This window comes from Theobroma umbraticum, unplaced genomic scaffold (genome assembly GCF_002168275.2).
Source record: "Theobroma umbraticum cultivar Fairchild unplaced genomic scaffold, ASM216827v3 scaffold_147.0, whole genome shotgun sequence".
In the NCBI taxonomy this organism is placed as follows: Eukaryota; Viridiplantae; Streptophyta; class Magnoliopsida; order Malvales; family Malvaceae; genus Theobroma; species Theobroma umbraticum.
This window is the reverse complement of record NW_018397259.1, coordinates 5,160,419-5,172,806: the sequence shown is the minus strand read 5'-3', so window position 1 is coordinate 5,172,806 and position 12,388 is coordinate 5,160,419. Positions and strand designations below refer to the sequence as shown.

The following is a 12,388-nucleotide window of genomic DNA, read 5'->3' as shown; positions in this document are numbered from 1 at the left end:
ACCAACAACAACAACATAGTAGTACCTGATGTCAACAGAAAAGGCTAGATCTCGAAGCCTTGGAACCAAATAAGCAGCATCTCTTTCTACTATCGTACTGCCATCAGTCAATAAAAGGTTGATTAAGCTTTGAAATGAGCAGAGTAAACCAATTTGTCTTTTAAGTAAGATAAATCCAGACTTCAAATGAATACTGTCAAACAAAATACTTGAGAACAACAGAAGCGGGTCCAAGACTCTGGTGCAATCTGTCATGATCATGCATGTAGGCTAAACCACTCATAGCACCCTGGAATAGCCTAATGACAAAGTATGCTTTGCGTTTAAATGCTTGCTCTTGCTCAAAAGGATTCCAAGACTTTTCCTCTAGAGAACGGGCTCTGGATATTTTCTCACTAGTCACCTTAGCAAAATCTGCTGCACTATATTTACCATCACCGCGGAAGGCAAGCCACTGTACAGAATAAAGCTATTTCGTTTCAAAAGATACCAAACAGAAAAAGGAAATTGAAAACTCAGATATAGTTTATATGAAATCAGAGACCTGCTCCCCTGTTTTTGTCTCAAATCCACCAAGAAGTAACAGAAGATTCTTACATATACCTTCAGAACTATTCTGTTAAACAGGTGCATAATCAAGATAAATCAGTATAATTCCTTTAACCTTCAGACTAATAAATTGAAATCATCAGAAGAAATACAAAATTTCTTTTCTGCTCAGTTGATACTTATTATGCTACTTCATTTTACCTGGAGTAAAGCATGAGCATTGAGCTCGTTGGCTGCCATCATATCAGCCTCAAGACCACCAGCTCGCTGTCCAGGGTAAACCTTCATAGCCAAAAGTTTAGTAAAGTGAATATAAATAACTGAAATGGTTAGCAACACCATATAGTCTAAGAGCCTAGTTTCTAATTCAGTTTAGATTGCATTTTGTTCTTTCTGATCTTTTGTGTTGAGGCAAATGGGCTAACACTAAATGCAGGCAGAGCAGCTATTTTCTGCCATTTTTCAATGTTGCTTATCTCTCACAATCTGCTATTTGCCACTTACTTGGTGAAATAGGGTCTGGATAAATAAATGATCTCGACAAGCACTAAAGTCTCCACCATCAAGAGTTAATTGGAGATATGAAGAAAGAAAATGACATTCAAAAAACTTTTCACATTGCTTTAGAGAAAATTTGATAGACAAACTCAACATAATTATGCTATGGTACATTAATTCAAAGACAACTCCCTATAAGGACAAGTTATTCAGATACTTTCTTTTATATTTTCAAGGAATGATCAACCCCAGTCCTTACAAGTGACACACAAAGTACACTAATAACTTGTCCCAACAAAGAGTCACTTATGAAGAACTCTACAACTTAAGGTAGATATAAAGCTATGGCTATCAGGAAGAATTTTAAAATAAATATTAAAGACAAAGTTTAATATTAATTGTGTGCTATTCTCACTTTTCTTCTACCATGTGAAAGTATGGATGATGAAAAAACGTATAATGCTTAAAAAAGCTCTTGAATTATTAAAAAAAATTCAAATAAGTCATTTTTTTTATTGCATTCAATCAAACCCATATACTTTTATTTTGGGCCAAATAGACTTTTATAACTAAAGGTAAAAGGTTAACTAATTGTTATTAATTAAAATGCCACCTGTCATGTGGCGCTGACATGAAGGGTAAAAAATGACACATGGCCACATTAGCATACTACATCATCATCCATTATGGCATGTTTGCATGCCACATCAACGTTATGTAACATAAAATGACAAGTGACATTTTGACTAACAACAATTAGTCAAGCATTAATCATAAAGGCTTATTTGGCTTAAAATAAAACTGCAAGGGCTTAATTGAATGCAATAATAAAATAAGGGCTTATTTGAATTTTCTTGAATAGTTATGGAAAAATAGGTGAGGATCGAGGAAAATATATAAATGATTTCACCTTAAATATCACCGGTGTGCCTTTAAATGGACCCTTAGCTATTCTTCCTTCGTAAAGCCTGCAGATGAACTGCCACGGATAGCATCAGCAAGAAGAGGAAAAGGATTTTTGAGTTTCATCAACAATAGCAAACTTTTGTCTAAATATTTGTGTCCATGAACATGCATGTTCAGTAAAAATGCACCTGATTTTTACACTCCCTTCTCCAACATCTTGAACTCTTAATTGTCCCAAATCTCCAGATGAATATTCAACATCTGCCCCTGCCTGAAACCCTGAATAGCTGGAAAAAAAATTCAGACCTTTTTCAGTGTCATCTTTCAAAAGAAATAGTATCAAAAACCAAAATTTAACAAGAAATTAAGAATAACACTTTTCAATTACAGATTCAAAACCCCATTTTGTTGATTATAAAACACAAAAGGGAAAGAAAAAGAAAATTGAATCTTATATATATTCCTTTGCTGCTTCCTAAACCAAGAGCAAAAACAAACTCTGAGTACTGGTTTTTTCAAGGATTCTAACTTCTGGAGGAAATTATTCAAGAATGAAAATCTAAGTTTGGTTACTACCAGACTATCAACATAAAAAAGAACTAAAAAAAACCCTTAAAACCCTTTTCTAGGAACCTGCCATATACATGTACGTGTGCATGCTTCTGAATATGCGTGCACCACAAACAAAAACATCTACTCTAGTGAGGTTCAGGTAACTAATTGATTTGTTCAATCAAAGCACAGCAAGCAGTAACAAGGATAACATTCAAACTTGCCTTTCTTTTACCACATTGTTTGCCAACATTCCTTGGCAAACAACTGGAAAATTAAGAACCAAATGCAACATCCAAGAAACAAAAACCCAAAATTTTCTAATTATACTCACTATTCACAAACCGGAACTTGCCACCTCATCAAGCTTAACATCTATCCTTGAATATTTTTAAAATGTTCGACGAGTTTACTAAGAATGATGCACTGACTTTTATTATTTTCCTACACTTACTTGGCAATTAAATGAAACACAAAATTTAAAATTCTCTATTCATTCGTTTTCTTTCAATTCCTCAGAAATCAAACAGAAACTACTCGCCTTTTGGGTAACGCTTGAGCATTTAACTACCCAAAAAAGTTTAGTAAAAGAAATTAAAACACTAAATATAAACACCCAAATGCCAGGAAATTTCAAAAGATAATGCGCAGTGACTCAAACTTCCTTTTCTTTTTCATATATTTCCCCGGGAACCAAAAAAAGGATAGGAAAACAAAACCCGATTACCTAGTAACATTCATGAACCCGTAGCTACCAATTAGTCGGCCCACCTCGAATGAGTCAGGGCTGGTAATGAGACTCGCTCTACAAAGTCGACTCGACCGAGTTCGACTACTCACGCAGCAGCTCACTCGCGGTTTTTTTGAAAAGAGAAAGATGGGCTTTCGAGAAAGAGAAGAAAGCAAAGAGCAAGAAGAAGAGAAGCAATTGGATGTAGTAAGGAGCATGGTTGGTTTTCGTGGTGAGCTCAGTCAGAGCTTGCTCTTTTTCTTTTGTGTACCTGAATATGGAAATTTGTAATTAAAAAATAAATTTTATGGATATGGAAGGAAATGGCTGGCGGCAAAGGATAAGATTTATTTTTTCCTGAGAAAGAAATTAATGCATCTGCTTAAATTATTTTAAAATTTGATTTTTTTTAATTACCTTATGAGATCTCTTAATTAAATAATTACGTCTAAATATTTGATTTAATATGAAATGTGTTTATCTTTTACATAAAGAGTTACAAATCCTTTTTTTAATTAGAAAAATCTCATAATTGGATTAACGAAAATTTTATTTTTATTTTAAAATATCAAATATACATTAGTATAATACAAATAATAATGCTCATTTAAATAAATTTTTCTTTTATTTTTATTTTTAAATATAAAAAATAAAATATAAATGATACAGTGTAAAAGTGATGTTTAATTTTTAATTAGAGTAGATAAAAGTGAAATATCAATTTCTTCAACATCTTGAGTAGTTAAATTCATCTTTTTGTGTGAATTTTTCTATGCAGCTTCTCAATCTTAGTTATTATTTATTTTTAAATCAAAATTTAAGTCATTTAAAAGACTAAATCAATCTTATTTATAACATATAAATGAGTCAATTTTGAAATTAATGAAATTCACTAAAAAATTATATAAAGTACAAAGAAAGCTAGAAATTATCTTAAAAACATATTTTTAAATAGCTCAATATCCATGCATCGAAAATACATGAAAAAATAATTTTAGCATCAAATATTGAACCAAATTATTAGATGTAAATTTTTTTTATATTTTAAGAAAATTATTATAATTTTCACTTATCTCTTTGTAAAAAAAAAAAGATAAAAAACTTTGAGGATAGTGTTATTATCTTCTTTTCTTTTTTTTTTTTTGAAATCAATGAAATTACACGAAAATTTTAGTATTAAATGATTCTCATTTATTGGTACAATTACAGAAAAAATAAAATAATGAAAAACAAAAGAAAAGGGAATGATTATCTTTTCCTAATCTTATCCTATCTTATAGTTATTATTTTCTTGTCATATTAACAAAAAATATAGTATAAAATTTGGAAAACTACTTGAATTCACTAAAGTATAATCCACCGAAAAAAAAAAAGGTTATAAAGGTGTCATAAATTTTCTGTGTATTTTTTTATGCAAAAATTTCTATGCATTTAAGAATTGTTATTGGTGGTAAAATTATTGAACTTCGCAAAAAAATATTTTATGGCTGTTACATGTTCATTTAAATTATTAATTTTTTTAATTATTAACATAATTAATTTGTGAAATTTAAAAATTATATTATCTTATACACCAAGAAGTGGGTTTTAAAAAATTTACAAACAAATTTATTACGTTTTCATTTAAAAATATATTTTATATATTGATGATAGAGTTTTTAAAATTTATAGACCAAATTAGAAGACTGTCCCATGTCTGCCAAAGTATATTTAAAATAATTTAAAATTTTTATAATAATTAGTCAATTTTTAATTATAATATTTATTTAATTCATAATAAAAATATAAAATTTTGTTTAAATATAATAAAAAATAAAAAATTATTAAAATTTTATAAAATAATTTAAGGATTTATTTCACCATGGTTAAATAAAAATACTAATAGTAACACATAAGTTATCATGTTAATTGTAAGGCTTAAAAAAAAAAGAAAGGAAAGTTGTTGCTAGTATATGGTTTTACAAATTGCTACGTGTCAGTCGATCTCCTATTTCTCTCTCTTTCCCTTTCTAGTATTTCCTAACAAGATATTTTAAGATTAAAAGACCTATCTAGTTTTTATTATTTTTTAATTTTATTTTAATTTAATATTTATATTCAAAATCAAAAAATTTAATTTATTAATTTAAAAAAAATTACTTTAATCTACCTAATGATATTTAATTTTATCATTAAAAAGGATAACATCAATATTAACGTAGCACATTTTGATGATGTGGCATGTCACGTGGCACTAATGTAATAATATGATAATATCATATGGTATTAATACGATAATATTGCACTGACATACTGACATATTATTGTCACATGATAAATTAAAAAAAATTTTAAAATTTTTTTTGTCACATCATAGAGATTAAATTAAAAAATATATATAATATAGGTATTAAATTAAATAAAATTTAGATATTGAAGGATAAAATTTAAAAAATATAAATATTTAAGTAAATCATTGATGCACTTATTAATAAGTCAAATATTTAAGTGTAAAAGATTTATGGTATTAAAAAATATATATAAATATTTTATTACTTGATTATTTGATTTTAGAATATGTATATTAATTTTTTATATAAAAATTAAGTTTAAATTTTTCATCTATAAAAATATTTTAAAAAATTTTATATCTATAGTTAAATTTAGATAAATCACTTGCATTACGTTAAAATAAAATAATATAAAATAATTAAATATTTTTTTATTTATAATAATATAAAAATTTAAAATTATTTAACTTTAGATATAAAAATTTTAAAATTTTTTTATAGAAGAAAAATTTAAACTTAATTTTATAAAAAATTTAAATTAATGTACATATTTTAAAATTAAATAATCAAGTAAGAAAATATTTATATATATTTTTTAATACCATAAATATTTATACTTAAATATTTAACTTATTAATAACTATATCAATAATTTACTTAAAGATTTATATTTTTTAAATATTTTTTAATTTTAATCTTTCAACATTTTAATTTTGTTCAATTTAATTTCTGTATTATATTTTTTTTCAATTTAATCCTATAACGTGATAAATTTTTTTAAAAATAATTTTTTAATTTATTAAATAACGTTGATATGTCAATGTCAAATCAGTATTATCACGTCATTATATTAATATCATATAACATTATTATATCATTATGTCGATATTACATGATATGTCAAATTATCATCGTAACATCAAATCATCAAAATGTATCACATCAACATTAATATTATCCCGTTAATAAAAAAATTGAATATTGTTAGAAAAAAATTAAATTAAAATTTTTTAAAATTAAAAAATTAAATTACTTAGATTTAAAATATAAAAATTAAAAAATATAAGGATTAAATTGAAGGACTTATAAAAGAAAAAAAAAAAGGTGTTGCTAGCATATGGTATTACAAACTGCTACGTGTCAGTCCGTCTCCTGTTTCTCTCTCTTGCCTTTTCTGCTCTTTCCAAACAAAATATTCAATCAAAAGCAGCCTAAACCCTTCCCATGTACTCAAAAACATTACTCTTTCTCTCCCCATACTTCCCTCACTCTCTCCCATGCCGTGCCCTACTTGCTCTTCCTCTCTCTCTCTAGAAAATCTAGCTCTTCCTTCTTTTCTCTCATGGCAAATCCCATCACTTTCTGAATCCTAAATTCAATATTTGCGAATACCCGGTTCCTTTTTTCTGCTTCTGCTTAGTATTATTAAAAGCCCAATGGATTCTCTTCATGATTCAATATCGGCGGCCAACGCGGCGGCTGCAACGAACGGAAATACGGTGCCGCCGTTTCTGAGCAAAACCTACGATATGGTGGATGATCCATCCACCAACTCAGTCGTGTCTTGGAGCAGTGGCAACAACAGTTTCGTTGTCTGGAAAGTGCCGGAGTTTGCAAGGGACCTTTTACCGAAGTACTTTAAGCACAATAATTTCTCCAGCTTTGTCAGACAGCTCAATACTTATGTGGGTATTTCTTTGTTTTAAGTTTATTTGTTTTGTTTTTTTCTATATTTTAAAGATCGCGATTTTTTATACATATGCAGGCTCATTGAGCCTTAGCTTTAGGTTATAGAAAGTGATGAGACATCGCGCTTAGAATTCGTATCTAAGATTTCTAAGACGTGTTTCCTTGAGGCGGACTGCGATTTTGTTGTTTGAAGGGGTTATTGATTTATTTGTCTTTTGAGGGTTTAGTTTATTGTGTTTGGATTTTTTGGAATATTTAGATTGTTTGGAAATTTGGGTTGTTCCTATATTGCCTTTTTCCAAAAAGAAAAAAAAAAAGATGAGATTGATGTTAACTGTGAATATTTTTAAGTTAGTAATGGAGTTAGCATTGGAGGAGGGATTTTAGAACCGATATGAGTGTTGGATCATAAATTTTTAGTATAGTTGTGGGGTAAGAAGAATTGGATGGAACATGGGGGTTGCTTGAATGTGGATATTGATATGTTAAAAAATGGGAATTGGGAATTGCTGCTGGAATATGCTGGTTATTTTTTTGAATAACACAAACTTGAATTCGTTTAGTGCTTTTGGAAATTGGATAATTAAGTAGCTCTTAGCTGTTGGAGTTCCTCTTATTATATAGGATTTTCAATGGCATGTGGATGATTGGTTGAAGAGCGTTTTCCCTATAATATAAATGTGGAAAAATTGAGATGAAATATGAAAAGTAAAACGTTGAATGTTTGGTATGTGATCTGGGGTTCTGGTTGAATGTTTATAAAGTTCAGGCAGTAGGTTTCAAAGAGCTGATAAACTCTCTTCACCTAGCTATCTGTTAGGCTAAATTTGGGAATTTGTAATGGTGTAGCTGCAAGAATTGACTTGTAATGCTGCTATGGAGGTTTTGTTAGTTGGTTGAATGTATGATAATACATATTCCTATAGCATGCTTTGACTTGTTGAAAGACTTTTCATTAAGAGATTTGGTATGTGTTAAGTATTTACTTCTCTGTACAATTTTCAGATACAGGTATCCTCTCCATGTGTCTTACCCAGAAACCTTATTTTGAATTTTTCACTTAAATTCTTATTGCCATCCTTTGTTCCTCCTCCTTTTCTTTGTTGAGCCTCCAAGAGAAAATAATTGCATGTAGCTTATTTAATTGTTGTAACTTCAGAAAAATCTTAGTTTAGTCAATTAAACCAACAACATGATGTATTAAACAAATAGTGTGATATTACTGGAGATTGATTGACAAACTTTATTTATCTAGTCTTCTTGTTATTTGTATGACACATATCAGTTCTCAGTTTACTTTCAGGAAATTCATTAATCAATGGTATAGACCTCAACTCACACCCTAAACCTGCTTTACCCTGCAGTCAAAAGTGTTTGCTAACATTTCTCTGTGCTAGGATTGTAGTTTCTTCATAGAAAAACCGTTGTTCTAAGCAGAACAGTTATCAATATCAAAACTTTTGTATCCTAAGTTGAACTACGAACCTAATTTATCTATTCCAAATTCATAAAACTGTAAAAACAATTTTTTAAGCTGTAGTGACGTGTCTCACATGGTAGGCAGCATTGATGAATCTGTCAAAGTATTACTAATTCTATTTTAAAGAATACTGTTTCATACGAAGTTAAATAAATATAACGTGGTTCCTGCCTGTGACTTTATGCTAAACCTTTGTTTTGTGTTATAGTTGGTTAAGAACAATAAATGGTTTCAACAATCTAGTTTAGATGATACCTCTGAACTATGTACTGACTTGAGAGAACTGCAGCTTGGGTTTGAGAAAAAAAAAAACCTGATTTATGAATAAGGTTGGTCCAAAGTCCAGGCAAAAGCAAATAAAGATCTTGGCCTACTCCCATGCCTTGCCCTTTTGAGCATCTGTTGTTTTATTTTGTGAAGTAGGATCATATATCTTGCGACCTTGTTAATCCTCCCACTTTGTGTATCCTCTTCTAGAAGAGAACGAGATTCTGTCCATGTCTCTCCTTCTATCTCTCTTTGCTTCTCTAGTGTTCATTATATTCTTAAAATACTTCAAATATGGTTACATTTAGCAGTTGTTTGAGTTGGTTGTGACTAATGTACATAGCATTACTAAATTGAATGCACTGAGCTTGTTCCTATCTACCTTATTGCCAGGTGTGATGCAAAGTCTAGTTTTTATGCTGTTCGAATTTCTTAGATGCAGGAATTCTGCAGTAGTTGCTAGCTTGATTTTGTATGCAGCTATATTTTATTCTATAATGTCCCATCAAAAATACTACTTATTAAATGGTACTACTTATTGCCATTTCTTGCCTACTAGTCTTTCCTAGAAACATGTTTATGCTCTCATATCAGTAGCTGAAATGTGTAGTGCTATTGTTCCATGTGTGTTATTTGTATTGATATCATGTTTCTAAAACAAATTCTAAATGCCTTACTGATGTTTTTCATCTAAAATACTGTAAAGTCTGGAGATATATTTTACATTCCGTGATATTTCCTGTAGTTGATCTTTGATTTGTTTGTTCTTGCCATTCTTGATCTAACTACATGTGTTTAATTAACAAATGAAGTCCAGAGGAAGGCCAGCATAAGCTAACAATTTTGTCGTGAGGTTTTTCATAGTAAGATACATATTCTGAGGATTAGCTAAATTGACAATTCAATTTCTGATTTTTATGTATTGGATTTTCTTCTTTAGACTTTTTTTTTTGGCCAAGTTCTTCTGACTTAAAATATATTTGTAACCAACAAGTGAACGAAAGCATAATGGAGAGGGTAATATATCTAAGCCGCTGCCATGGATTGTAGTTTGAAATTTATTCATTGGAGAGGCTGGATGTTATAGATTGAAGTTTCTGACCTATTTTTTTGGCTTTATCTGAAGAACTCATCGAATTGTAATTGTGTTTGTTATCTGCAGGTTTAAGTATATGCTTGTAATTACTAATTGATTGTGGTCAGGCATTGGGATTCAACCAAGACAGATGACATGTGATTCAATTAGATATTAATCTTCAATCCTCTTTACACATATGTGGGCTTGCTACATTCTGTTTGGCAAATATATATGATAACTAGTGTCGTTGATTATCATAATTTTTTTCCTTTAGGGTTTTAGGAAAGTTGACCCTGACCGCTGGGAATTTGCTAATGAGGGATTTTTAAGAGGTCAGAAACATCTCTTGAAAACTATCAGCAGGCGAAAACCTGCTAATGTCCACAATAATCAACAACCTCAAGTTCAGAGCTCATCAGTTGGAGCTTGCGTTGAGGTAGGGAAGTTTGGGCTCGAAGAGGAGGTTGAAAGGCTTAAGAGGGACAAGAATGTTCTCATGCAGGAACTTGTTAGGTTGAGGCAGCAGCAACAAACGACAGATAACCAGTTGCAAGCTGTTGGCCAGCGTGTACAAGTGATGGAGCAGAGGCAGCAGCAAATGATGTCTTTTCTTGCAAAGGCCATGCAAAGTCCAGGTTTCTTAAGCCAGCTTGTACAGCAGCAGAATGAAAGCAACAGGCGCCTTACTGGGGGAAACAAAAAAAGGAGACTCCCTAGGCAGGATGAAGAAAATTTAACTGGTGAACATGGTGCCATATCTCCTAATGGACAGATTGTAAAGTTCCAGCCTTCGTTGAATGAGGCGGCAAAGGCAATGCTGCATCAGATATTGAAGATGAACACATCATCTAGGCTGGAATCTTCAATGAATTGCCCTGGTGCTTTCATGATTGATGGTGTTCCTCCTTCTAATGCATTAGACAGTGGGAGCTCCTCAAGTCGGATCTCTGGAGTGACACTTTCTGAAGTCCCACCAGCTTCTGGGCAGTCTTATCTACAAGCAGAATCAGGTTTTCCTGACACTTGTCCATCTACTGCCTCTCATTTAACAACTGAGCATACTAAAGTGGATCAAATTTCAGAGATAAATGTGCATGAATCACATAAAGATGCAGCTTTTCCAAACTTTCCTCAAATGCAAGGAATTGTGCCTGATAACACTGTTGGATTTACAGATGCAAGTTTGGCAGGGTCCGAGAGAGGGAATGCTGAATATGTTGATCAAATGTCAGCTGGTTTGAATGGTGGAATGCCTGTTCAGACTGATGATTTTTCTACCGATCAAGATATGGATATCTTGCTGGAAGGAACCCCTAAGCTTCCAGCCATTAATGATGTTTTCTGGGAACAGTTTCTTACAACAAGCCCACTCACTGAGGACACAGATGAAATTACCTCGAGTTCACTGGAAAATGGGGCAAACACAGAACAGGAATCACTGCTAGTGCAGGAGAATGGATGGGATAAGATTCCACATATGAATCATCTTACTGAGCAAATGGGCCTTCTTACATCAGATAGCAGGAGGGCGTGATGTCTTACAAATTGTACATATAAGTTTCTTGCTGTTATAAGGTAAACTTTTTAATGTTTATTCACTATACTAAGCTTGATGAGCAGGAGTGCTATCCTCCAAAGATAACAAAGTCAGCTGATAATTAGGGTACTCTGTACTGACATAGTACTAATCAATTTCTTTTTTGGAAAAGCAGCATAGTACTAATCATAGCAACCATTTCTGTTTTCTTTTTGGTCATCATTGTGATAAATATTTAATAATTATTAAGAATGTAGAGATGACGTATTGAGGTTTGGTTCCAATTCATTTAATGTCATTTTTTAGAATTGCTTTGATGACATAAAAGGACATTATTAACATGTTTATGTTTATTTTACCAATTCCAAATTGATAGATGGCAAGAAAATTCTATTTCTTTCAAAGTTTGATAATTCCTACTCTTTTATTCTTACTGCACAGACAACTGGCTTGTTCAGAATCCTTCTCTTAAGGCTGTTGATATTTATTGCTATTTTGAATTGGCTGTCAGCACAATGTAAGAGAACCTATATCATTTTTGAGTTTTCATATTTCTATGGTTTTTGCAGAGGTTGATGATCCGTGATGCTGGGCGGAAAAAGCTTTTGTTCAAAGAGAAACTTTTGTTGTTATTGGAGTTACTTACATGTTATATGTACTAGTAACATAAAATGCATTTGAAATGGTTATCCAAAGTAACATTAATAGTACATATGTATGATGCTTCTCTTCTATATTATCTGAGAAATAAGTCCTGCTTCTCAACGCCTTGGATGAATCTCAGGAGCAAGATACACGCTTGAAATGTGATGCAGAAAAAATCGTTGACTCT

At 31.0% G+C, this 12,388-nt stretch overlaps 2 protein-coding genes across 3 annotated transcripts in view; one reads left to right on the top strand and one right to left on the bottom strand.

Moving 5' to 3' along the window:
* The window catches only part of LOC110415143 (Protein kinase superfamily protein), an 8,171-nt gene extending 4,628 nt beyond the window's left edge, over window positions 1–3,543 (bottom strand). The window contains exons 1-7 of the mRNA XM_021426683.2: window positions 3,233–3,543; window positions 2,142–2,240; window positions 1,958–2,015; window positions 751–831; window positions 545–616; window positions 210–454; window positions 26–97 (exon numbers count right to left, since the gene is read on the bottom strand). Of these exons, the coding sequence (XP_021282358.1) occupies window positions 26–97; window positions 210–454; window positions 545–616; window positions 751–831; window positions 1,958–2,015; window positions 2,142–2,240; window positions 3,233–3,453 (848 nt within the window). The 5' untranslated portion in view covers window positions 3,454–3,543. The remainder of the gene's footprint in view (window positions 1–25; window positions 98–209; window positions 455–544; window positions 617–750; window positions 832–1,957; window positions 2,016–2,141; window positions 2,241–3,232) is intronic.
* Window positions 3,544–6,704: 3,161 nt separating this feature from the next.
* Window positions 6,705–12,321, top strand: HSF3 (heat shock factor 3). Of its 2 annotated transcripts, XM_021427851.1 has the most exons (4): window positions 6,705–7,190; window positions 10,294–11,029; window positions 11,195–11,594; window positions 12,126–12,321. In XM_021427851.1, exons 1-3 carry the CDS (start codon window positions 6,942–6,944, stop codon window positions 11,551–11,553), a joined length of 1,344 nt encoding a protein of 447 aa, XP_021283526.1. In that variant the 5' UTR covers window positions 6,705–6,941; the 3' UTR covers window positions 11,554–11,594; window positions 12,126–12,321. The 2 variants fall into 2 exon arrangements, with proteins under 2 accessions (XP_021283526.1, XP_021283524.1); XM_021427849.1 differs by having other exon boundaries at window positions 10,294–11,594.
* Window positions 12,322–12,388: the final 67 nt, after the last annotated feature.

Excerpts from the sequence above, each read along its gene's own strand:
- HSF3 (XM_021427849.1), top strand. The coding sequence starts at position 6,942 with ATGGATTCTCTTCATGATTCAATATCGGCGGCCAACGCGGCGGCTGCA. Across the intron at positions 7,191-10,293 it reads TCAGACAGCTCAATACTTAT|GGTTTTAGGAAAGTTGACCC; the intron begins GTGGGTATTTCT and ends TTTTTCCTTTAG.